A 24,522-nucleotide genomic window follows, 5' to 3' on the forward strand; every position below is an offset into this window, starting at 1 on the left:
GCTTATTTGAACCGGCTCGCTTTGGTAAGCACTCCTCTCTGTTGACCATCGCTCCTTAATCCTTATTATCGACTGCTTTTGGTTTTTATTTATCGATATCATTTTGATGACTTAGTTGTTGGTTGGCTCATTTCCCTCCACGGCCCCTGTTAGGCAGGCTGCCTGAGTGACTTCCTGTCTGGTGTGACTCATTGCTTTTTGATTCGACCTCGACCCGGCCTGTCCCTTACATTAGCATAGATGATGTTATTGACTGCTTGATTTCTTTCACATTCGTTTTAATGACCTTTATATTAACTTTTTTGCAAAGGGCCGGTCGCCGTATGAAACCCCGGAGACCGCTGCGGTAAACCCTTCCAGTCCGGTACGGAGGGTCTCCACTGTCCATTCGGATCATTACATGCAGCAGTATGATGCGCGTGGTCATCCAGTCAACCCAGAATCTAGAACGCTTGGGCGGCAACTTCGAAGAGCAAAGAATGACATTCTCTCTACTATGGGAATTGTCGTCAGTGGCGAGGACCGCAGTGTCAGCACTTCGAACGAGCAGAAGATAATCAATCAGATCGCAGCAGAAAATGATTTCGGCCTGGTTATCACCACTCTTGATCAGCTGTTCGTGTTTTTTGGTACCTGGTGGTCCTCGTCCCTGACTGGAAGAATTCAGGTAAGACTGGAACCCATTTTTGTGGCCTTATCTGACTGTTATTATGTAGACATACAAACACTACACTCATGCTGCTCTGCTCGATGTCATTCGATCAGAGCGTGGATCAACAGGCATCTTCGGCTTTTACTTTGCTGGGATCCCTGCATGGGCAGTCTCTAGTGGGTTGGCCAGCGCCCGGGACAATCCATTGAAGCGTGTCTTTGCCACAGCGCGAGACTACATTTTGGACTTTACGGGTAGCGAAAATCTCTCACTTGGAGTTCGATCTCTTTTTATACTCACCTTCTCAGCGTAAGTATTAGACGTTGTTGTGGGCTCACAGGTACTAACAATCGGTTCAGAGTGAGAAGCTCGGTACTTCTCCTGTCCGTGGAGACCTATATGTACTCTCTGCTTCAGTCCCTCGCTCTTGTACCTTCAAATTCGATACCCAGTGCTCGACTTTTACTTCCGTTCGGCGAAGGGTCCTTAATTCAACTGCCACCGCTGCCTACTGATCTCTCCCTTCCGTCCATGGGCGGGTTTCTTGCGCAGCTCTTGGTTTCCCCTGGGGTCCTGACATTCCTCTATGCTTTCTACCTACGCCCAAATCTAGAGGAACGCATTTACAGACTTATTCGTCGCCAATTGCCCAAGCCGACGATTGCCGACGAGCTTTCAATCCGGGTTGCCTATGATGAAAACCTCATTGATTGGGTTGTCCCTACCCTGGGGCGCCGATCTGAAGAGGAGACCCGTCGTGCGAGGCTTTCACTGCTTGATGACATCGAGTATGAATTGGTTGCCTTTCGTGGATGGGTATCCTCCTTCTTTGGTCTTTTCCCAGGACGGGCGTTGAACCAGCAAGCTATCGACAATTTGGATGAAGAGAGGATAGAGAATCTTCGAAACTCGATCGAATCCTTGCAACATGAGCTTGAGGAAGTCCAACTTCGCAACAACCTTGTTGGAGATACCCCAGATGCTGCTCTGCGCAGGCTTTCTGGTGCCATCGCTCGCACAAACGCCGTTGACATTGCACGGCCTGATCTGCCAGCGATCGTAGAAGATGATCAAGCAAGCGAGGAAGAGTTGGACCTGCGCATGAATCAGGTTCTCACAAATGAAAATCGAATTTCGCAGTCTCCTGGAGAGATGAGTAGCGATTACTTTTCTGAAATGGCAACGCTGGGTCGGACGAGCGCACAGTCTGCTACGTCTTTATCACGGAGCCCAACAAGCAATGCACACCCAGGAGATAGTCCAATGAACGCAGCACGGGACCGACATAGTTCTCGATCAAATACCCTATTTTCTCGCCCATCATCTCCCGAAACATCACCACCCACTTCGCCGCGGGTCAGGGCTTCGTTGATTCATCAGAGCTCGGACATCATCACAATGCAGCTAGAACTTCTAGGCAACCGCAACCGCAGTACTCAAAATCAGACATCAGCTCGCGATTCACCACTTCCAAGAGTGGGTCGTGGAAACCCAGGACTACGCCCGCCTTCGACCGCTATGGATCGCAGATCAATTGCTGAGTTCCTTGAAGCGTTGATATTGAGTCAAGCCCAGCGTCAAGCTTCCCAGCAGCTGTCGCCGGTAGAACACGATGGCCTATCGAATATAACTGCCGAAGAAAACAGCTCAGCAGTCCAAGATATGCCTGCTCTTGAGCCTAGCTCTCAAGTCCCAGCGCAACAGAGCACAGAAGCAGATCACCCACCTTCTTACCCTGCTGAAGAAACTCTCACCTTGAATATCCCAAATATTTTCCCAGACGGCGTTGAAGAACCTGGGGACGGGGAGATCAATAGCCAACTGCCTTCAATTGCTGGAGTAGCGCAAAATGCAGACCCTCGGACCGACCCTGTCGACCAGCTGCTTCCAATCGGCTCTCGTGTTTCGGGACATTTGATCACCAACAACCTATCTGGTGCTCATCGAGTCACTCTTCTCTCTGCTCATCCCGTGGATTCCCTTGCATCCCACCTTGCGGCAATCATCAGCACCATTATTCTCTCCCCTATCGAAGCTCTCTGCCTTCGATCATTGGCCCACTCCTATCTAGCCTTGCACCCTTCATCAACAACTCGGTCATCAGACCTATATCCTATAGGTTTCTGGCTCGGCGGGAGTTCGTGGTCTGATGTATTCGCATACAACGGCCGGATGATCCTTATGCGAGGCATGCAGGCTGCACTGAGAGCAGGTGTTTGGGGGTTCCTGGTTGGCTCAACGATGAGAATAGGACGGAAATTTTGTGGTTGGGGAACTTTGTGATAGCCTTGCAGAAATTGGATGGTTTTAGCGATCTTGCATTTTATAATGTTACCAATGCATTCTAGGTTTGTCTATGGTTTTTTTTTTCTGAAGAAGGCAATGGTGAATATGAAGCGTGAATTCGTCAAATTTCTAGTGATACACCAGGTCCGCAAACAACACAGATGTCCCAGAGAGGGAGTTGTTCATCAGGAGCCGTCGAGAAAAAAAGACGCCTTATAGATACCCATTATTGAACAGATCCCCAGACCAAACTCCCCAAGATGTGATAAAATCAGGATTTCATTTGCCTTTACCCTTCCCCTTCTGCGCAGGGGCCTTTCGCCGCTCCCAAACCATCAAATATCCCTCGCGTGTGAACAAAGTCTCGGTCTCAGCACGCTTGACAAAAAGATCTTGGACCTCCAGCCACTCTGAGTTACGCTGTTGCTGCTCTGCCGTGCCGCCGCTAGCGTGGCGCGCATTCTCAGCGGATACAGCTTTGTCGTGCAGCTGGACAAGCCAAGAGACCTTTTCGCTGCCTGCACCAGCTCCCGACGAGGAGCCGCCGGTACCAGAGGCAGCATTCACACCCTTGTCAGCTGCATCATCGGTAGCACCAGGTGCGGCAACAGAAGGGTCGAGGATAATGTTGGCCACCAGATCGTATAGAATAGGCTCGCTAGGAGGGCAGAGAGCTGGGTTGGGCTCAACATATGGGGACATGTCAAGGGAGCGCGGGGAGGGAAAAGTAACGATGGTGGGGTTGCGCTCGCTAACGAAGCGATTTTTGCTGAAGCGTTTGATATGGAAGAAGAGGTACGGCGGGAGAGGATGGAGGAGGCGGTGTCGGACACGATGCGCCATCTTTTCGGAGGCCTCACGACCGTTGTACTTGTTGAGGAGAGTGGTCAGAGGTACTTGTGGAATAATAGATTCCCGGTTTGCCGATTGGAAGAGTGGCGTTGGGGGCAGGTCGAGGGTGAGAATCTGGAAGGGCGTAACTTGACTTTTGATGTCTCCAGATTCTGTGAACACCAAACGGGCGTTCTGGGTATCGGAGTGTGCGGTGATAGCCTGGCTCTCAATCCGCAGCTGGCCCTGGAAAGCGGCTTGGATGACGCTCGTGGGGGTCGAAGATGGCTTTTTGGATCCGCCCAAGGAGAGATGAAGGTTGTTCAGGAACCAAGATAGGAATTCCACAGGGTCGGATTGTTGGGTGAGGGTAAAGCGCTTGGATGATCGCACTGCAATCTCTTGCAGCAGTTCATGTGGCGACACATGGGACCGGAATGCCTTCGGATTCCAGAGTTTGCGTACAAGAGTACTGAAGCGAAGAGCGAGTTGTGGTGTACCCGGCGTTGGGAACTCGTGGAGGAGGAAGAAGTTCCGGATGGGATGGACATGCGCCAGAAGCTGTACGACAACATTCAAGTAGTCATTGGCCTTGATATTGTTCATGCCGACAAAACCTGCAATGGTGAGCATACGAGTGTGTCTCATTGGCGACAGAGGGGTGTCTTACCTGGTCTGTACCGAGAACCTGAGAGGTCCCAGGCGTCGTGGACCTCCTTGTCGAGCTTCACAACCTCCGATTTGGTAAATTGCGGATCGACCACGTATTTTATATCCTCCAAGCTCTTGCTCTTGACTTCGTATCCCTCCGGTAAAACATAGACCTTCTTCGTTCCCATATTGATGAAGACATGGTGTCCGACCTCGAGGGCGTGAAAATACGCATGCGACTTCGGACCGCGACCTTGGAAATATTTGCCGCAAACGAGGCAAGCATACACGTTGATGTTGGAGAGGGTGACGGAGCACAGCTTCTCGAAATCGAAATCCAACACTCCGCGGTTGACGGTGTCAAGGTAGAGGTCGTCGTACCCTTCCATTGGCCGAGTCTGGCGTTTGGGCGCGCTGAGGGCGGAGACGTCTTCATCGATGTCCGAAGATCCTGAAGGATCTTGTGCACCTTCCTGCAGCTCCTCCCCCTCTAGGTCCGCAGCTGCCAGAATATCTGCGCCATTGCGCTCATCTGCTTCCATGTCCCAGTCGTTGGCTCGCTGCGCGAGCACGCCGCCGTTGCGGGAAACACCTTCAGCATCATCATCCACACGAGCCTTTTTCGAAGCGGGCGATCCCGGGTAATTATCGTCTAGGGGCAGCTCAGCTTGTCTCTTCGACATTGTGACGGGGGTTGAAGTTTGGGGAACAAGACACAAAACACTGGAGTTCAGTTCCGCGCGACAAGCTTGGAAGGGTGCAAACAAGTCAAACATGTTGGAATCGACTGGAACGAACGTCTGTCTCGTGAGACCACACGTTCTGTTGCTCATTTGCATGCTTTTGATCTTGGAAATTATTGTAATTCTTGGTATTCATGAAAATAGGTCTTAAGTAAGGCTTCATGTTTACAAGTTGGTTGTGCCCAAAAATTTGGAATTATCCTGTCATCAAAGGTAAAACATCATAGGATATGATAGAACAAAACGCCTTGGCATGTGGGCAATTAAGCACTCCGAACGATCTTGTCGTTATCAAAGTCTACCTCCTTCACACCATCTTTCGTAATGACCTTTACAAGAACCTGCAAGAAATTGAATTAGTAAAACAGCATGTGAAAAGGCCGCAACTGCACATACGCCCTTGTAATCAATTGGTAACCGTCGCTTGAGTTCATCAGTGCACATCACCAGGAGCTTCATGCCTTGCTCAAGATCGATGTTCGGGTTGTGGTGCTTGTCCAGGAGGGATAGACAGTAGTACCTGCACATGTTAGCATGAAAACTCCACCCTCGGCTCGTGCTAGTTTCACAGGAATCTAAACATACTGGGCGTATCCATGGGCGGCGTATGGTACAGGTGCCAGCGAGGCCAGATAGTCGATCCAGTACAAAGAGGGTTGCTCGGTGGTCGGATCCATGCCTCCGAGGAGTAGGTTGACTGTGTAGGGGCTTCGTGACCGCAAGCTGCGGGCCAGCTCTCCTCGGACGAAGTTGGATACAGCTGCCGGGCTGAGTTCGGTGTCGTTGCGCATCGAATACAGTTGAACATTGGCTTGGATAAATTCGGCAAATTGCACTAGTCACCACCGATCGTCAGTACGCCGGTCAAGCTCCGCCATCGTTCACACCATCATAGGTGGAGAGACGAGCTACTCACCGGTGTCACCTGCTTCTCCACTGAATGCCATGAGTGTATGCTTGTTCAACTGCCGTGTCTTGTCATCTTCCGCTTTGATAATTGTCGGGCCTCGCATTGTGGCCTTGGATGCGGCAATAATGACGAAGTCCTTGCCAGTGATACCCAAGAGGACCTCCCTGCAAGCATGATCTGTTAGCGACCGCGGACCGATTGTAAGGACGATAATAGTGATGGGCTTACATATTTGCAGTAGAACAGAATCCGAATTCAATAAGGGTAGAGGATGTTTAAAGTGAAGGTGATGAAGGGGAGAGGGAGGGTTGGTGGTGGATGACCGCGCGGCGAGCTTGACGCCTGCCCGTACTGGAGCTCTCAGCTACCCTGATGACTCAGCCGCCGCTTAGCGCTTTTTTCCCCGAAAAAAAAGTTGTATCCGCGCAAGACTTCGACCGCCACGACGACATTTCTCTGAGGTGGAGTCTACACGCCAATTTTAGCAGGAACACGCATTGGAGGTTCTCTACTGAAAGTCACCATGTCTTCCTTCTTCACCGTCCCCGCTTCGCAGCGCAAGCGCAAGAGAGAAGACCGGGCGGCAGCCCCAGCAACTAAGAAAAGAGACGTCAATGCCAAAAATGACGTTGCAGGAGGTCGCCGAGCCCGTGAACGCGAAGAGTCAATCTCTGGAAGTGACTTGGATGAAAATGAAGACGAAATTGCGTCTTTGGAATCCGGAGAAGAATCCGCATCAGACTCGGACGAAGGCGAGACGGCCGCAGACCGGAGATTAAAACTCGCAGAGCGATATCTGGAAAACGTTCGAGAGGACGTCGAGGATGGAGTTGGTTTTGATGCCGCTGAGATCGATCGAGACTTGATTGCGGAAAGATTGAAAGAGGATGTGGTATGTGGCCAGTGGCTTGGATTTTTACAAGTTTGAGATGGCTAACGGTGATTTGTGTAGGACGAGTTCAAAGGACGGTCTTTCCGGCAAATTGCCTCCAAGCTATCCTTTTCTGCGCCATCTCATTCATTTTTTCGCTCTGATACCCAATCGACTACTTCTATCGCTGTTCACGCGCCTTACGTTTATACTGTTTCGAAGGACAAGACTTTAGTCAAATGGGAATTGGCCCCACCGAGTGCCCCGGCGACTGCTGAAACGAATGGGTCTTCGACACGGCCTCCCCGTCCAGCGCGCAAGAAGCCTAGGCGGGTTAGATATGCTCGAGGAGTGCGCAAAATTGCCGAAACAGGCGAAGAGTCTGGCCATACTGGAAGCATTCTATCCGTCGCTGTTTCACCGTCGGGTAAATTTGTTGCTACTGGTGGTGCTGACAATCGTCTGGTCATCTGGGACGCGGAGACTTTGACCCCTACAAAGACGTTCACACAGCACCGCGACTCTGTGAGCAGTCTGGCTTTCGCTCGGCAGATCTCGACTATGAGCTCTGGAGAACAACTTTTCTCGGGGTCGTACGATCGTACCCTGAAGACATGGTCTATTAGTGGGGCCGGCCATGCATATGTCGAAACCCTTTTCGGCCACCAGGATCACGTCACTTCAGTTGCAGCTATGAGTATTGATCAGTGTGTCTCGGTCGGAGCTCGTGACCGCACAGCCAGGTTATGGAAGGTCGTGGATGAGTCGCAGCTTGTGTTCCGAGGAGGTGCATCCAGAAGTGCTTCTTACATTGAGAGCAACATTGATTGTGTTGCCCCTCTCCCTCCCAACCACTTCGTCACGGGTTCCGACTCAGGCTCTATCTCGCTATGGTCTGTCCACAAGAAGAAGCCACTGTATACGATTCCTCTGGCTCATGGTCTCGATCCCATGCCACCTTTAGACGAACTCTCCCCCGAAGCGGACAAGGAGACTGCCGCTCGTAATGCTCGTCACATGAGGCGTCTGCCTCGCTGGATCACTGCTCTTACAACTCTTCCCGGCACCGATGTTGTTCTCAGTGGTAGTTGGGATGGCTGGATTCGGGCATGGCGTATCTCTGACGACAAGAGGACAATCATTCCATTGGGCCCTATTGGGATAAGGTCTCTGAGCCAGTCAATCCCCGATACGCCCTCGAAACAGCTCAACAATGCCCTTGCCCTCGACACGACCCCTCACCCCGACGACATGGAAGTTGAACAGAAGTCTGAGGAGGTGACGCAAGAGCCTCAGCCTTTGATCAAGGGTGTGGTCAACGATATCGCCGTCTTCGAGCGTCGCCCCGAAGCTATTACAGCAACGTCCACAAAATCTTCCAACAAGTCGCAGACAAACCCCGAAACCGAGCCTCGGGGTCTCTGTATTGTTGCTGCGATCGGCAAGGAGCACCGTTTGGCCCGGTGGAAGTGTTATGCCAATAACTATGCTGAGGGCAATGCTCCTGATGGTCGCAATGGCGCTGTTGTGTTTGAAGTACCATTCACTTCTACTGATGCCGCCGCTGAGGCCGATGTATAAAAGTTTCAAGGCTTTCAGGCTTGACGACCTATTCTTCAGAGCGTTGGACGGAGTGTTTTTGGAGTCGGGATTTTACATGTATTCTACTATCTTGCATACATATCGAGGATGATTGTTCACAGACCATCGAATACCAACACAAATCATATTCAAATGACTTCTTTACATCGACCCCGCGATTCCAAGAATAATCCTTGGAATCCACAAATTACGTGATGTACCAACCATAGCAGTGGACTTGCTTCGTCGGCAGCTTATCCCTTCTGCACCAAGTAATCGTTTGATGAAAGTGTTCTAACTTGAGGTGCTCGCGATGCTATAGGACATCAAGGTATTCTGCACCTTGACAGAAATCTTGCCCATAATGTTCGACTTCCAAAGCAAAATGCGATCTTCAAACTCCTTGCACTAGATGTAATAACGAGATCTTTCATGCGTACATCTCAAGACTTGCTCTATCGCCTCTAGTGAACCTCCTAGCAAACACACAAGGAGAATATCTATGTTTCAGCCTTTTAAGACAAACCTATCATTATCGAGTCCAGATTCCGAAGCATTTATGGAAGCCGACGACACCAACCTCGATGCAACCCGTTGCAACTTTGTGCATTTGGATTTGTTCTGTCCCTTCAATGCTGAGGGTATTAGAAACCGATAGCTGAAGCCTTACATTCTTGGGCCTAACCAGGCAATAAAATCTGTCCTTAATTATAAATTGGCGAATATTGAGTTTTTCCTGCTGTACACATCTGGACCCCTCAAAGGGCAGCTCGTAAATCTGTATGTAAAGTTGGATATAAAACGAGAAGAACATGGCAACTGGTAGTTATCAGCACATCATTGTATCCTTTCCTAGGTCTCGTCCTTCAAAAACACCCAAAGCTCAAAGATTTCGGCCAGCAAGTCCACTTCCGATAGCTCGCTGGCTGTTGGAAATAGACAGAACTGCCGCCTGAACGAGTAACAAATATTTGCCTTCAGAGAGTCGGTGCTCAATGTTGGACCTTTGTAGTAGGACTTTCATATGTTTACTATACACCTTGGAATTTTGAACGTGTATGTGCCATACCAGGACTTTACCAAACCCCATCTCCTGGCTCTAATTTTCAAAGCATTGGAGTTTTCTAATCATGCCTATTTGATCATAATATGCTTCGCAACTATAGCTCTTCTAATATTTCTTGAATTCTTTGCCTTAAAGTTATGCCTATTTCATATAGGCTCTTCCTTTAGTTTTTAGATTTGCATAAAGGCTTCACTTAGGACATTTGGGTAAGATAACGCTTCCACCATTCCTCCTGTCGGGTGAAAGATTCATGGATAGCCTTCTGGCCATGCCATCCATGGCCCTCACCCTCAAACTCGACAACCTCCGCAATCCGTCCTTCAGAATGCATAGCATCAGCCATCATTCGTGCTTGTGCAATTGGAACCACCACATCCTCTGTTCCCTGCAATAGCAGCAATGGTGCCGTCATCTGCTTTGCATAATAGCATGGACTGCGCTTCTTGAGCTCAAGTTCTCTTTCATCGGGGTTTGTTTTGCTAAGAAGCAATCGATCCACGTCTTGACTCTCAAACTTGTAGGAATCCGCCTGCAGAGCCTTAACATCGCTGATGCCGTATGAGCCGATTCCTGCTGCCCAGACTTCCGGATACATATGAAGAGCGCGCAAAGTCAGGTACCCTCCAGCGCTTCCGCCATATATTCCAACTCGTGTCTTATCGATCAACATCTTGTCCGCAAGGAATTCGACCGCACTAGCAGCATCTCCCACATCCACAAGTCCCCAATAGCCCGACAATCGTTCACGATATTCTCGACCAAATCCAACAGACCCGGTGTAGTTAACAGCGCACACAGCGAAGCCACGTGTAGTCCAGTATTGAATGTCTAGGTCAAGAGCAGGAGTAACAGCCCCATTCGGACCTCCATGAACATAGACCAGGAGGGGAGGTAGACTCTTTTCATCAGCCTGAAATTCAGGATTGCGAGGAGCGAAATAGAACATGTGCACATTACTGTCTTGTATGGGACCATGCTTTTGAGGGGCAGTGTATTCCGTCGCAGTAGAGACAAAGTCATGGGCCAGTTCAAACGATGCGGTTGAAGTGAGCACCTTTCTGTTTGTCTCGAATGATGGAGTGATCGAGATCAGTGCCAGCTCCTGAGGGGATGTTCTTGTAGAACCGACGACTGCAAAGCTCGTGGATGATACACGACGGATTGTATCGATGTCCACGTAAGGAAGATCGAGTTCTTGAACGGATGAAGTCACGGTATCAATTAGGACAACTTTGCTGGTGGCATGAGTTATCACCGTTGCAACTATGGTTTGTTCGTCAAGCGACGTGTATGTAGAACTAAACGGGTGTTAGAATATTGCACGAAATAACGCTGCCTTGGTATTGGGCCATACCTTCCCAGCTCCCACTCAGCAACTGCAAAGTCCGAATTCTCCATTCCCTTGAACGACAAAGCACACAGCTTCGTGTCCTCTGGATTATACGAGTACAACTGCCAGAAACCGGTTCGGTCACTCGCAAAGTAAAGCTTTCCATCTAGACCCCATTTCGGCTGAGCGACACTCTCCTCCTGCGCTTTACCAGCGATTCGTGTGGCATTATCCACCGATCCGTCTTTCCACTCAGCTAAATAAAGCGTAGTTCCAGTCCAGGGCATATCAGGATGGGTCCATTGGATCCATGACACATATTTCCCCGAAGGGTCGAATTTCGGATGGGAGTAGAAATCGTCACCTTGTGCAATGATGACTTCTTTAGCGGATTCTTGTGGATCAGAGTCGATATCAATCGCCACCAAGGTATTATGAACATGGGTTGCTTGAGTTTCCGGAGTCGCCTCTCGGTGATCCTCCTTAATCGCGATGATCCACTGTGGGTTCGTGGGGTGGCTGGAGAAATCTGCGTAGCGAATGCCTTTCTCGGCCGGCTGGACTAGCGTAGCTTCAGTTGAGCCTGGGTCCAAAAGATAAACATTGCAGGAATCTTCGTCTGAGAGCAAAATACGCCCGTCGAATCTCATTGAAATAGAGCCACCACCAAGCTCTTGCACACTTGCGAGTGCACTCAGGTCTTTCGGTAGAATATCTTTGCTTTGTCCATTCAGATGCTGCACGACGGCGGAGCGGCCGTCCTCGACAGGCCGGCATTCAACAGAGTAAACAGCTCCCGTTGACTCCTAGTAAACATCAGCTTGAAAGTTCCTCTTCCAACAACCATGTCTTGCGAGATTTAGATTATCACAAACATCAACAGCGACTTCGTTGAGCATTATGCTGCAGGTTGCCAAGCTCTCCGCAGTCAGCGGACTCTTCCAGTGGCCATAAGGCGCAATCTGAGGAGCACTCATATTGACAAGTTCGTAAGAAACTGAAATCGCCGCAAGCGTTAAAATCCGATGCTTCTTAAATACAACTAGAGCCAAAGTGACTCATAAGTGTCTGATGGTTGAGGTCATTCGCTTCGTGCCTCGCCCGGTGGATAGGGTAGGTTCTGGGCGGGCACCTGAGGTTTCATTTGGATGACTCACCCTCCGAGATGCATAGTTATTTAAGGTAAGGGTTAGGGAGGGTTTCTTGAACCAGTAAGAAGTCAAATCGAATTCACATATCCGTAGCTCCGACCACCCACACCGCCCACCTCCGGTGTGGGTGGTCTTCACACGAACGAACCCTTCACACGAACGTACAGCTTTTTGATATTTTCACCTACAATTCACCACCACCATGCAGAATTCGTCTGAATCTATTGAAATTCGCATCTCCGAAGCTCTCGCAGCTTATAAACGCGTTAAAAACACCAGTTTAGCTGCGTTAGCACGCCAATATGCCGTGCCTTACCGACGGCTATTAGGTCGTCACCGAGGGGCCTCTTCAAAGATTGGTAATTCCAATAGCCACCGAGCGCTTACGAAGGCCCAAGAGGATGCATTGCTACAGACAATTGATCGTCTAAACGCATTGTATATCTTTCCAACGCCTAAAGATATCGAAGATCTTGCAAATTTGATACTCCGACGCCAATTCGAACGGGACCATCCACCACTAGATACCCTACCGACCGCGTCGACCGCGTCAACGTTAGCCACAACCGACGATAACCTACCAAAACCACCGCAGGTTAGTAACGCATAGGTCTATCGCTTCATCAAGCGATTACCAGAAGATCTCCGACCAAGGACGGAGCGGCCAATCGAGACAGCGCACGCCGGCGTTACACCAGCCCAGCTACAACATTAGTTCGACGGCCTACAACCAGTGATTAAGAAGATAAAACACTACAATATCTACAATTTCGACGAGACCGGCTTCATCTTAGGCCAACAGCCATCGAAAACGAAGGTAATCTCGCGCAAAACAGCCCAATCGGCGACCGATACTACGCGAGAGAGCCTCACAGCGATTGAGTGTATCGCCGCAGACGGCTTCGTTTTACTACCTTTCTTCATCTTTAAAGGACAAGTGATGCTTGAGAGATAGTTCGAACAGTTAAAATCATCAGATTAGATAGTCTCGGTCGCTCCGAATGGCTTTATTACCTCAGACTTAGCATTCGAATAGCTTCAACACTTCGATAAACACACTAAAGATCGCGCGGGAAAGAGTTTGTATCATGAAAACACCGTAGATTTAGAGGATCTTAACGCTAATTCAGCTTATTTTAACTAGGCGAATAACGATTACTACTCTTCGATAGTCATATTACACACCTTACGGCTGAATTCATCGAATATTGTCAACAAGCGGCTATTATCCCCTTCTAATTCATTCCACACGCTATACACCTTCTACAACCTCTCGATGGTAAGCCCTTTTTAGCTTATAAGCAACATTTTCGTCGATGGAATCGAAAGACTACACTTTGGGGGGTTCAACGGTCGAAAAGGGTGAATTTCTTAGTGGAATTCGGCCCATTCGGGATATTACATTTACACTACGCATCGTTCGGAATAGCTTCGCGGAGCGTAGTATTATCCCATTTCGGCCAGATATCGTTATTCAACCTCTCATCAACGCTGAATTACCATATCAAGAGATTACTGGCTTTAACCTAGACGGAAACAACGCGCGTGGTATCCAACGCACACCATCTCCGACCGTCTCATCAAGCTCAATCGATCAACCAATAACACTACGACGTATTCAAAAGAGCTTTAAGAAGCTAAAGCCATATCTTCCATCGCCAGGGCAGCCAGTATCAATCAATCCCGAGAAGCTTCGCAGACGATTTGAACGCATCGAGCGTTACACTACAATTGAGTATGAGAAAGGTGTACTAAAAGACACAATCATTGAGACCTTTCGGGAGGTCCGCACCAAAAAGATCCATACCCGATCGAAGCGTCAGCTATCAAAGACCTCAGTTCTGACCGTTCGGGACGCTAAACGCAAAATTCATGAGCGTACAGCCAAAGAAAACACGCGGGTGATGAAGCGCATGCGTCGGGCGAACGTTAAAAAGTGGGATAATCAGCCAGATCAGCCTAATCAGCCTGATTTGACACCACAGGCATCAAATTCAATGCAAGATGCAGAGGATGATATATTATTCGTTATAGATACTGTGGGGGATAGATCGTTATAGGTAAAAATATCAAAAAGCTGTACGTTCGTGTGAAGGGTTCGTTCGTGTGAAGACCACCCACACCGGAGGTGGGCGGTGTGGGTGGTCGGAGCTACGGATAATAGTGTCATTCTGCTAACAAGCTGGCAGGGTATCTGCCTCAGCCATGGCATTAATTCGATCATGTTGAATTGGATGTCCCTGGTAGAACCCGGAGCCAGGAGACAAGACTAGAACAAGCCTTCTCAAATCATTAAAAAACACACATCTATGATATCCCCTTCGCTCGCTATGATTTCGCCAACAGAAGATAAAGAATAAATGGCGGGGAAATTGTCGGGAAGGGTCCGTGCAAATTAAAGAGACCAGGGGTATTTGCAGAAAAGTCGGAGTCTGAAAGGTGCAAGTCAAAAGGAAAATCGAATGGGAACAGAGAAACAAGTCACTGCGCCAGCCGGAGAGAAAGGTCCTTGCAAAATTAGGCCAGTGGCCGCACAATGACAAGGAAAGCACTGAGCGACTTTTCCAACCTATCCAACGCGCCACGCTTTTGCAAAACAAATGAGATAACACCGAAACGCCAGAAAAGATTGGACACGGGGCGGCTGACAATGATGGATTGGCCGTATTTAGTACGGTGAGAACCGCGCATGCCGTCTTTGCATGGCTCGTCTCACAGGACCGACCGGCTGCTCCTCATCCGAGTCAGCGATGGTGATAGCATTGGTAGCAGTTGACCCTGTGTGCCTGGCGGGTCCCATGCGGCTCGGGGGCGAGCTTGAACTTGTGAGTCCATTACCATCATCAGATGCGGGAACTTCAGACGGCTGGTAAAACAACGTGCGGTTGGGACGAACAAGGGGTTCTTCGTCTTCATCATCGTCAGAGCCGGTGTCGGAGTCAGAGTCTTCCTCCGCTTCGTCATCAATGAGAGAAGAGCCCACTGGAGAGGGTCGAGTGCCACGGTATCGAGATGAAGGACTGCTCGATGTGTCACCGCCATGAGAAGGGGATGATATGTCCCAAGCTTCTCTAGGAGCCACGAAGCTACTCTCACCTTCCTCAGACTCACTCTCGTCTTCATCTGAGTCTTCGATATCGATAACTGGTCGACCTTGTCTTCGGGTTGGGGAATTTCGGTTTGGAAGCCGAGTGCTACCGACGACTGTGGAATGATCAGAGTCATATTCCACGCCGTTCTGAAGCGGTTGATCATCGATGAATGAATCCATTTCATCATAATCATCTTCCTCCTCTTCGTCGTATTGGCTATCATCGTCGAAACGGACGGGATGAGGCATCGTCCCCCAAGGATGCGGGTGGTAGGCGTGCTCTCCCAACGCGTGTGCCAGAGGACCGAAGATGTTAGCAGCATGGCCTCCATCGAAAAAGAGTGGTGGGCCATAACGGCCATAGGTCCCCCAAACGTTGTCGTCCTCTTCAATGTCGCCAAATCCGTCTTCGGCCTCCTCTCCATCAATCATCGAGTCGTAATCGGTCTCGTCATCATAGTCATCGTCATCTGATCCACTGTAGTCGGTTCTGTCCTCGTCCGGCCGATAAACCCATCCGCATCCTCCACATTCATCGTCTTCTAGTTCCCATTGGCAGAGCGGACAACGGACCACCCCGTCGTCCACATCGACAAGGGGCTTCAATGCAGGAGCTTTGGGTTTGAATAGCCCTCCAAATAAACCGCCAGTTTGTGGGTTCGGGTTTGCCTTGTCTTCGTCCAGTTTCTCCGATTCTGCTTTTCGGTTGGCAGAGTGCTCTGCCGTAGTTTCTCCCTTGTCCAGTAGCTCCGCACGACTCGTGAACATCTGTACAACCGCCCGTACCTATGAAATGGCGTTAGAGCGGACTGCGCAAGGCGCAACTACGGACGTGTGCACACTTACCAGATAAGCCGGTGCTGGCTGGCTTTTGACCGGTGCCCGGCAATCTGGACATGTCCTCTTTGATCTTCCACCGCCGAACCATTGAGACAGACACTATTGAACATAAGACGGGCCCCAAGGTGAGGATGACCGAAAGTTGGGGTACTTACAGTATAGCAGAAGGTGTGCCCGCAGGCAAGGGTGAAGGGCTCATAGAGAGGCCTGATGCAAATCCCACACTGTAAGAGAGTTCGAATATCGTTTACGTGCCCTTGAAACGTGTTGACAAGCTGGAAACACGTCAGTATCGGTATTCCGGGCGAACTCGAGGGCTGGCGAGTTCTTACCCCCAATGTCTCTGCCTGTGAACCATCGCCACCCGCCATTTTGGCTATCCAAGGTGTGTTGTTATCTTCAGCTGGTAGGTAATAGCTCTAGCATGGGCAAAATCGCGTTCAAGATGGTATTGCGCGGGGGACGCGAAATCCGTGAGATGCGGCGGGGGGCGGGCGGATAAAAAGCTCCCTCGAAGTGGCAAGAAAGTTGGGCAAGGTACACGGGAGAACCCACAACGACAAAGAGACCGGAAGTCTAGGGCAGATGTGAGTGTAGTAATGAAGAATAGTGACTAGAATGCTGATTGAATATGAGATAAAGAGGACATCAGAAACCGATGCCAGAGCCGTGGTAGAGCCGTGGTGTTGGTTCATGGACCTGAGGCACTAGATTACATAACCGGTTCCTGGCCCGAACATGTGACTTGTCGACTTACCAGTTGGTTGATCTTGCCGACCGTCCAAGCTCACACAATTTCGATGTTGACATATTCCTGGTGACATTTTCATCAATAGCCGTACAAGGAATGGACTTCTATATTGAGTTTATTGGAACATACTATTATCCACATTCTGTCGATCCAGAGGTATTTCCAATCCACGGCGGAAGCGCGACTGCTGCGACGCCCGGACTCCTTGCGCCCGGTTCCAATAGGCCAGGGCCTCTTATTTCCTAATATCCCGAACCACTGTAGCGATGAAAATGGTTAGCGTGATAGATCCTCCACGGCGATGGGTGTGGATAACGCTCTTCTAGTGTCGCGAAATGTGGCGCCACCGTGGCAATACACTTTGAGCCTCTTGCGCATCAGCAACTGGGCAATAACACCCGGAAATATCACCGCAAGCTACCAGTATAATTCATATAAAACCGGCCATGATATCATGTCCATGCTTCGGACTCCCAGTCTACCTCAGTCTTTGATCCAAGCTCTGTTCATGGCAAGCAGGCCGGTCCGAGGAACCCGAAGCTTGAAGAAAGAAGAACCAAAGCCTTTTTTCAATAACTTTCCAGAATTATGGTTTTCCAATCAACAGATATCTTATGGAGTAAGTACGTGGTGGCTCGGCGGATCAGAGGGGGCTCTATGGTCAGCCAAGACGCGGCATTTAAGCGCCAAGACTTGCGGATCTCAATTCTTGCCGGAGAAACACCGACGTCCAGATCTCTGACCAACCTCCAGATTCTCTCGAGCTCACGCCCAACAAATAGTCCTGGGTGTTGAACTCGTCCACTCAGTGAATCTAGTTGCTCTCGCTTATTCAATATCTCGTGCCGAACACACCGCACCCATGACGGCCGACGCTGTCAAGGATGAACACCACGACAAAGCGTGGGAGAAAGCTGAGCGGAAATTCTCACAGTGAGTGTATAGTTCTCTCTTTTAATCGGTCCACGTAATTATTGCACTGCTTTGGGATATGCGATGTTATTCTTGGATCTGCTCCGCCAGGGATATCACTTTGTCAAACGGTCCTGGCTAGCTTTATGCCAAGCAACTATCTATATGGTTATGGTACCTTTAAGGGCAACAGAGGCTGTCGTTATTTCGTGACATGCCCAAATAATGCATATTTCCTCTAACGTTGACTGTGGCTCGGTGCCAGTGGCTAACCTAATTATGCTAGTAAAACCGCAAGCGAATACTATGACCCCTGCCAGGACTTTGCGGACCGGAGTCTTAGGTGTATGAAGCGTAATGGCTTTGATCGTGAGATGTGCGGCGATTACTTTCAGTAAGTCTGCAACCTTTACCCTACATCATTGTGAGGTTCATGTCTTTCAGGGACAGAGGTTCCTGACTTGGGTTGCCCGTCCCTATGTGGCTCGCCTCGGCCGTGTTCCGCCCCAGTACTCACTGGCATATCCGTTACTGACTAGCATTCCCTTTCAGGGCTTATCGGGATTGCAAGAAGAATTGGGTGAGTCAAAATTCACGGAGTGACTTTCATCTAGCTCGTCTTTGCAAGCATTCCGGGTCCTCCGTCTATGGCCTCTCTTGTAGAGAGTTGTGTCGCTAACAATTCATAAAGCTGAACCAAAAGAAGGTAGCAACGCCTCAAACCAAATAACCTGATTGGTTAACTTCGGGTTGGTCGACAACGGCCCCGATGCGAACCTTTTTGGTCGACAGAACAGGTGGATCTTGCCTGCCATTTGCGCCTTTCATCAACATTTCCTTGAACCATGTATTACCACAACTCCTCTTTTTTGCTCTCATATCCTACTGTCGATCTCTCATAAGCACTTAAACATTTCTTGATACAGTTTCAAGAACAGAGATTGTCGGCAAAAGAATACCACTTTCGGCAAGGGAGCACGATGCTAGAATATGGCAGTCTATCTGCAACATAAGCGCAGGTTCTGCCTTGGACTCTCTTTCCCTGAGCGCTACGTTTAATTCCCTTTGACGCATGGAAATTCTTTGAATCCTCATTAGCGACTCGAGGCTGTATACTATCCATTTTGCTTTGTCTTTCATCCAATTTTTAGTATGAACTGTTCTTCCATGTCCATTGTGTTTAGTGCATACTTCGTTTCAAGATTTGCTCTCAAGTGTACCATTCAGGTAAGTCACAGATAGCGAGAGTGTGTGTGTGGAATGAACGGGCTTCAACTAGGTATCAAACTACTTTGCTCAGTATATATTTGTGACATTCGGTGATCAGAAGACATAAATAGCCTGACGCAGACATAACGTGGTACATTATTGTATAGAATAATTCAGGTATTGAAAGACTACCTAATTACCACTCACATTTGATTCAAGTGATACGAACTTGGTGAGTGAACCTATACCTAGCGGAGCACTGCGCATCATTGGAGCTCATTCCCTCTGACACCCCTCAACCCTCACCGCCTTCGAATTGCTTCCCCGCCAAAAACCCAAGGACCAGCATCTGATCCCACGGTCGCCTAAAAACTGAGCGTGTGCTGTGCCTGGCACTGGAGACGGAAAAGCTAGCTGGGACTTGCGGAGTAAATTCAGCTCAAACTAGCCCTTCGCTATGGCGCCTATCAATGACGCGGTGTTTCTCCGCCGCAACAACCAGATCCAAGATGCTATTGACGGGCAGAATCTGAAGCAGGCCTTGCAGCTGATCGAGAAGCGCATGAAGAAGGGCGAGGATACGCGTTTTCTGAAAGTGAGTGGCCTCAGTTGCGACCAATTGAGCACCTGCACCCAAACTGTGCCTCGCGGCACACAGCCCAAACGTCGCTGACCATCGACTGCATAGGCCTGGAAAGCACATATTCTCTGGCGCCATGCGGACGAAGCCCACCATAAGCGCGGTATCACGGAGACACTCGAGTTATGCAATGCGGAGCCGCCGACCACCGAAATTGATACCCTGGACATTTTGTTCAAGACACTGCAAAAGTTAGATGGACACGCTGCGACCAGGAGCAGTCTTTGGGAGAAGGCAGCGAAGGCGAAACCCCAGGACCTGGAGCTTCAAGGCCGTTGGTTCACCTATGCTTTTGAGGCCAACGATTGGAAGTCTGCGCAAAAGGTCAGTTTATTCAAGGAAATTTGATCGCCATCGATCTCAACGAGGGCGCTCTAGTGGAAATTGGCTGACACTCGATTTCTTTCGAGTCGTAGGCTGCTATGAGCCTTCAAAAGAATTTCCCCAAGGACCGAAAATACTATTTCTGGGCTATCTTCCTTAGCCACTTGATTGCGACAGATGACGCTAGCTCAGAGATAGATCGCAAGCTGTTTGGCACTCTAGCATACCGCATGATTTCGAAAGCAGCTGCTGATGTTCCGGCTGGAGTAGGTTTTCCCCGGTCCTTGACCTATATGACTCGACGTAACATGTGGCTTGCGCAAAATTGAGCTGACTTTGCAAACCATTCAGAATCAGTTACTGAGCCCTCCTCGAGCTATTCAAACTTCTGAGGAACTGCGCTTGCTCCTCCAAATATATGAAAATCAAGGACGAAATGCAGAGGCTGTGAAGATTCTGGACAGCGAAAACGTGGGTCTCACATCGAGAATTGTGCAGAATGATACAGCGTTCCTTGGTTTCAAAGCCTCCAACCTGGCTGCTGGCAAGATGTGGGAGGAAGGGATGTCGTTCGTGAGGAATCTATACGCTGTTCCTGATGATGAAGATAAACGCAAAGCTCTTCGTGAGCTTGATGATTGGAATATCTGGAACCTGCTCGTGAAAGCCACAGAGAACATCAAAACTCCTGGGTTAGTTTACGAAGACCCAGAGATCTAAGATTCAACTGACTTTTTGTCTACTAGAATCGCTCTTGAGACGGTGAAATTCGTGGAAAAATTCATTGAATTTAGCCCCAAATCTCGCAATGCGGCTCTGGCTCGTCTTGACTCAATTATCTGCGGAATCAACGGCGGAGAGATGACCGAGGAAGACCTGCTCCCAGCTTGTCAGAAATACATCGACAGCCACATCCACAAATTGTACGCCTTCAATGATATTCGAAGGATTTTGCGTCATAACAAGAACGGAATGTCTAAGATGCTTAAATACATCGACGAGACGTATGGAGAGGATGAGAAGGTAAGTATTCTGGGAAGGAAAATTATGCTATTGCTCCCCGCGCATACTGACTTTCACCCAGGGGTCTGTTCCTATGATAAACGCTCTCAAGCTGGATTACTGTCTGAATATTTCAGGATCAGAGAGCAAGGCCTCCAACCAGAAGATTGACGATCTTGTCGCCCGCTGCATGAAGCTTTACCAGACCGCCAAGGAGAGAGAGAAGGCCAAGAAGCCAAACAATAGCGACCAAGGGACGTCCTCTACGATCGAAAGCCAGCCCATCGACGATCTCTGTGTTCTCGCTGCTATGGCGCTCCTTCAACCCGCTGAAACTAGAGAGACAGAGGCTCAAGTTCCGGATACTGCTCTGATTCGCGCTGCAAGTATCTTAGAGCGCCTCTGCCGTGACTCGCCACACAATTATCAGGCACTCCTGCTTTTGGTCCGAGTCTATCTTCTCCTCGGCGCAGGATCTCTTGCTTTGAGCACTTTCAGCAAGATGTCCGTCAAGCAGCTTCAGTATGAGACTGTTTCTCATATTCTATTCACACGTCTTGCTACGATTCACCCTCATTCAGCGCCGCCAGTTGAGGGTGCGGAGTATAAGGATTTCGATCCTCTTTCTGCCTTCGTCCAGGGTCTCAACTTCTTCCGGAACTCAGAAGTCAATACTATGAGGTTTCGCACTGCAGGCCTGGATGAAGGAACTTACGTGAACACCGAAGAGATAATCGAACTTCGGAGACGTCTGTCGACCAGCTTCAATCGCCGCATGTACGCTCTCGATGCGCGACGCACCCAGAGACTCGTTGGAGGCGATCACATGGCCCGTTATGATGAGCTTGGTTGGTTCACAATCATATTCTTAGCTGTTTTCCTAATTTGACCTGCTTATTGACAAATTTTACAGCTCGAGACAAATCCTCAACCGTTGACTCGCGGAAATTTGGCGCGTTTATGTCCTGTGAATTCATAGACAAGCCTGAATTCGAAGAGCGTGTGCGCTTAGGACCACTTCCTCAGGTAAGGCCACTGATGAGCGTCGATCTTAGACAAGAGCACTAGCTAATAGCCCCCTAGACTAACTGGCTGGCTTCAGCCAGGATCACAGATCAGCTTTTCAGCGTCCTGAAGGATATCGCGTTCCAAAGGCCACTAACACCGGAGATAGACTTGCCGTCTCTCGAAGCCTTGTTCATCTCTGATGCTGAAAATGATCAGACAGAGGCAGAGAAGGAGGCAGCTAAGATCCATGCAGATCTTCTTAGAGTGGCTACTTTCATGGCTGGATCCAAGATGACGACTTCGGAGCAACTGGATGCTGCTCTTGGTCGGGTTGAGGACTGGTTGGAATCGAAGAAGAAGGACCTAGCACTTAATGAGGCCATTACCTCGTCCCTCATTACCTCCACCGCGGTTTCCCTGGGAGCAGATACTCCGGCTGGACCCACCTGGAGATATCTCCACAGTGTCTTCGTACTTCTTGAGACAGTGAAGGCGCTGTCACAGCTGGTCGGGTTAGCGTCCAGAAAGGGGGCCAAGACTGCCAAGTTGCCCAAAGAGCGCGTTGAACGACTGTCTACGCTGGCGTTCGAGCTTTACGAAATGATTCGGTCCAACACACGAGCTCTGAAGCAGCGCGTTTCCGCATCAGGCGTGTTGTCCTCATTGGTTGATCTTGTTATCCAGGGTGACCAGTCTGCCAAGTCCGAGAAGGAAGTCCAAGACATTTTGGAGGCTACATTGGACTCGTCTAGCGTCGAGTTGTTTTGTGGTTCTCTAATGGAGAGCTGGGAGGAGGCCCTGGACGGTGTGATGAGGGTGAAACTGTGATGGATGGATCCGTTTTCATTCAAAACAACATCGGTCCCCACACCCATCCATGTGATTGATACTAGAGAAAAACAAAGCCAATGTAGAATGACTAAAGATCTTCACGGACCCATCCCAGCCCGTACATTTCACGTGACCAGAGTGATGGTTTCTGCCTTAGGACTCCAATATCACATGGGCATTAGCCTCATGGGGCAGCTTGCCCTAAGCCCTAATATTTCGCCTACCAACGCCCGTGCCAAGACCCGCAATGTGCGGTTCCCGAAGCACTAGGGATTTCCACACGATCTTCTTCATTCCCTTTCTTCGACAACCACCGCCAACCCCCTCAATCACCAACCGTCCAAATGGCGCAGGAACGCACCGGCATCGTGGTCGGCACCAACAAGGGCCACGTACGTTCACCCCCAATCCTCCCTAGCTCGTCGTTGCCCCGGGTCTCTGCTCTTTTCGATCCGTTTTTTTCAAGTCGAGCCGATTCGCGGGTTCATGGTCAATTCGACACTGCCAATACACTGCAAACCGGAAAAGAGACATCGGAAACCCTGCGGAAGTCAGTGGCAGAGGAAGAAGAAGTGGAGTGTCGCGATCTCGATCAAAAAAGGACGTGCTGGAAATTTTCGATGTTTTACTCGAACTGGAACATGGCCAGTGTATCAACAACCTGAACCCGGCCAGACCTCGCATCGCACTCGACAGACGGACGGAATCAACAGAGCACTCCGGGAGCAAACTTGACCGCCGAATTTGAATTGAACCGTCAAACTGACCTGAATTCGCTATAGAAAACCACTCCTCTTAACACCCCCAAGAGCAAGATCAGCCGCTCCAAGGGCCAGTCTTCCCGCCGCACTGCGTTCGTCCGCGAGATTGCTCGCGAGGTTGTCGGCCTTGCCCCCTACGAGCGCCGCGTCATCGAGCTGCTCCGCAACGCCCAGGACAAGCGTGCCCGCAAGCTCGCTAAGAAGCGCGTATGTTTACCACAATTCTCTTTCTTGCTCCTTTATATGCTCTTGCTGGATTGGATCGGTCATTCGAGTTTGGCAACAGACGTCCGTTGGGTGGCGTGATTATGCAAATTCGCCACTAGGTCGACATTCGCCTAGCCTGGTATATTGACGCGATTACTGCTCTACACCCACGGATTTTCAGTTCCTACTCTTCCCGACACACCATTTGTTCGACCAGCAAGCATCCAAGGCATGATCAAATCTCCTGACCCGCAAGCTAACCTTTACTCTCCAGCTCGGCACCTTCACCCGCGGCAAGCGCAAGGTTGAGGACATGCAGAAGGTCATTGCTGAGGCCCGCCGTACCGCTGCTCACTAAACGCACCATTCCGTTACTTTTTTCTCTTTCGTTTAACAACTCGAATACCTGGCGCGTGCAAGGGAACACGAAGAAAAAATATGGCCGAAGCCTGGCAGGTCTGATGTGATTATTACCTACGGCCGCCATCTAGCATATGGCTTCGGATCGGAATATGGGGTTTTTTGTGACTACCGGTGGATGCATGGGGATGGCAAAAGTGGAGTTCCTTCCCTGTTTTTCGGAAGCGAAGCCATAATGAAAACAAATTCTTGTTCAATACCTTCATTGGCTGTGTCTTATCGTAGGATCCATGATTGATGTGCTTGGGGTCTGGAGGATAAGACTGGCGTAGGTCAAGTGGACCTGTTGTCTGATCCTTTCCTGGTAGGATAGCAATGCTCTTGTACTGGTCTACCAACTGAGCTGTGACATTTGTTCCGCTGGAGATATTGTTGGCCAAGCAAAGTAGAGATTGAACTTGGTCCCTCCCCTCTGCAAAAATGGAAAGGTGCTTGTTTCAATCATCAATAATGG

At 49.6% G+C, this 24,522-nt stretch overlaps 10 protein-coding genes across 10 annotated transcripts; 6 read left to right on the forward strand and 4 right to left on the reverse strand.

Moving 5' to 3' along the window:
- Window positions 1–400: 400 nt before the first annotated feature.
- On the forward strand, window positions 401–2,935 carry N7482_002105 (uncharacterized protein; the record flags this gene model as incomplete). The annotated part of the gene is made up of 3 exons (XM_056684230.1): window positions 401–667; window positions 717–961; window positions 1,012–2,935. The coding sequence occupies 3 exons, from the start codon at window positions 401–403 to the stop codon at window positions 2,933–2,935; spliced, it is 2,436 nt and encodes an 811-aa protein (XP_056547836.1).
- A 282-nt stretch (window positions 2,936–3,217) lies between these two features.
- On the reverse strand, window positions 3,218–5,103 carry N7482_002106 (ubiquitin carboxyl-terminal hydrolase family protein; the record flags this gene model as incomplete). The annotated part of the gene is made up of 2 exons (XM_056684231.1): window positions 3,218–4,386; window positions 4,440–5,103. The coding sequence occupies 2 exons, from the start codon at window positions 5,101–5,103 to the stop codon at window positions 3,218–3,220; spliced, it is 1,833 nt and encodes a 610-aa protein (XP_056547837.1).
- Window positions 5,104–5,426: 323 nt separating this feature from the next.
- pre1 (proteasome core particle subunit beta 4) lies at window positions 5,427–6,296 on the reverse strand (the record flags this gene model as incomplete). The annotated part of the gene is made up of 4 exons (XM_056684232.1): window positions 5,427–5,504; window positions 5,560–5,683; window positions 5,749–5,998; window positions 6,080–6,296. Coding segments are annotated over 4 exons (669 nt in total), but the record flags the coding sequence as incomplete, so codon positions are not given.
- A 300-nt stretch (window positions 6,297–6,596) lies between these two features.
- On the forward strand, window positions 6,597–8,525 carry N7482_002108 (ribosomal RNA-processing protein RRP9; the record flags this gene model as incomplete). The annotated part of the gene is made up of 2 exons (XM_056684233.1): window positions 6,597–6,965; window positions 7,026–8,525. 2 exons carry the CDS (start codon window positions 6,597–6,599, stop codon window positions 8,523–8,525), a joined length of 1,869 nt encoding a protein of 622 aa, XP_056547839.1.
- A 1,259-nt stretch (window positions 8,526–9,784) lies between these two features.
- Window positions 9,785–11,898, reverse strand: N7482_002109 (S9 family peptidase; the record flags this gene model as incomplete). The annotated part of the gene is made up of 3 exons (XM_056684234.1): window positions 9,785–10,889; window positions 10,946–11,727; window positions 11,797–11,898. 3 exons carry the CDS (start codon window positions 11,896–11,898, stop codon window positions 9,785–9,787), a joined length of 1,989 nt encoding a protein of 662 aa, XP_056547840.1.
- Window positions 11,899–13,388: 1,490 nt separating this feature from the next.
- Window positions 13,389–14,132, forward strand: N7482_002110 (transcriptional regulator family: Centromere protein B DNA-binding region; the record flags this gene model as incomplete). The annotated part of the gene is made up of 1 exon (XM_056684235.1): window positions 13,389–14,132. The coding sequence occupies one exon, from the start codon at window positions 13,389–13,391 to the stop codon at window positions 14,130–14,132; it is 744 nt and encodes a 247-aa protein (XP_056547841.1).
- A 608-nt stretch (window positions 14,133–14,740) lies between these two features.
- On the reverse strand, window positions 14,741–16,374 carry N7482_002111 (uncharacterized protein; the record flags this gene model as incomplete). Its single annotated transcript, XM_056684236.1, has 4 exons — window positions 14,741–15,949; window positions 16,010–16,102; window positions 16,159–16,278; window positions 16,336–16,374. 4 exons carry the CDS (start codon window positions 16,372–16,374, stop codon window positions 14,741–14,743), a joined length of 1,461 nt encoding a protein of 486 aa, XP_056547842.1.
- A 1,242-nt stretch (window positions 16,375–17,616) lies between these two features.
- N7482_002112 (Cytochrome c oxidase-assembly factor cox23) lies at window positions 17,617–18,064 on the forward strand (the record flags this gene model as incomplete). The annotated part of the gene is made up of 2 exons (XM_056684237.1): window positions 17,617–17,687; window positions 17,953–18,064. The coding sequence occupies 2 exons, from the start codon at window positions 17,617–17,619 to the stop codon at window positions 18,062–18,064; spliced, it is 183 nt and encodes a 60-aa protein (XP_056547843.1).
- Window positions 18,065–19,332: 1,268 nt separating this feature from the next.
- Window positions 19,333–22,677, forward strand: N7482_002113 (MDM20/NAA25 family protein; the record flags this gene model as incomplete). The annotated part of the gene is made up of 8 exons (XM_056684238.1): window positions 19,333–19,470; window positions 19,564–19,839; window positions 19,932–20,105; window positions 20,191–20,531; window positions 20,586–20,862; window positions 20,924–21,689; window positions 21,755–21,867; window positions 21,925–22,677. 8 exons carry the CDS (start codon window positions 19,333–19,335, stop codon window positions 22,675–22,677), a joined length of 2,838 nt encoding a protein of 945 aa, XP_056547844.1.
- Window positions 22,678–23,024: 347 nt separating this feature from the next.
- On the forward strand, window positions 23,025–24,006 carry N7482_002114 (60S ribosomal protein eL36; the record flags this gene model as incomplete). The annotated part of the gene is made up of 3 exons (XM_056684239.1): window positions 23,025–23,072; window positions 23,463–23,648; window positions 23,923–24,006. 3 exons carry the CDS (start codon window positions 23,025–23,027, stop codon window positions 24,004–24,006), a joined length of 318 nt encoding a protein of 105 aa, XP_056547845.1.
- Window positions 24,007–24,522: the final 516 nt, after the last annotated feature.

Source organism: Penicillium canariense, assembly GCF_028826845.1.
Source record: "Penicillium canariense strain IBT 26290 chromosome Unknown utg000001l_segment0_segment0, whole genome shotgun sequence".
Lineage (NCBI taxonomy): Eukaryota > Fungi > Ascomycota > Eurotiomycetes > Eurotiales > Aspergillaceae > Penicillium > Penicillium canariense.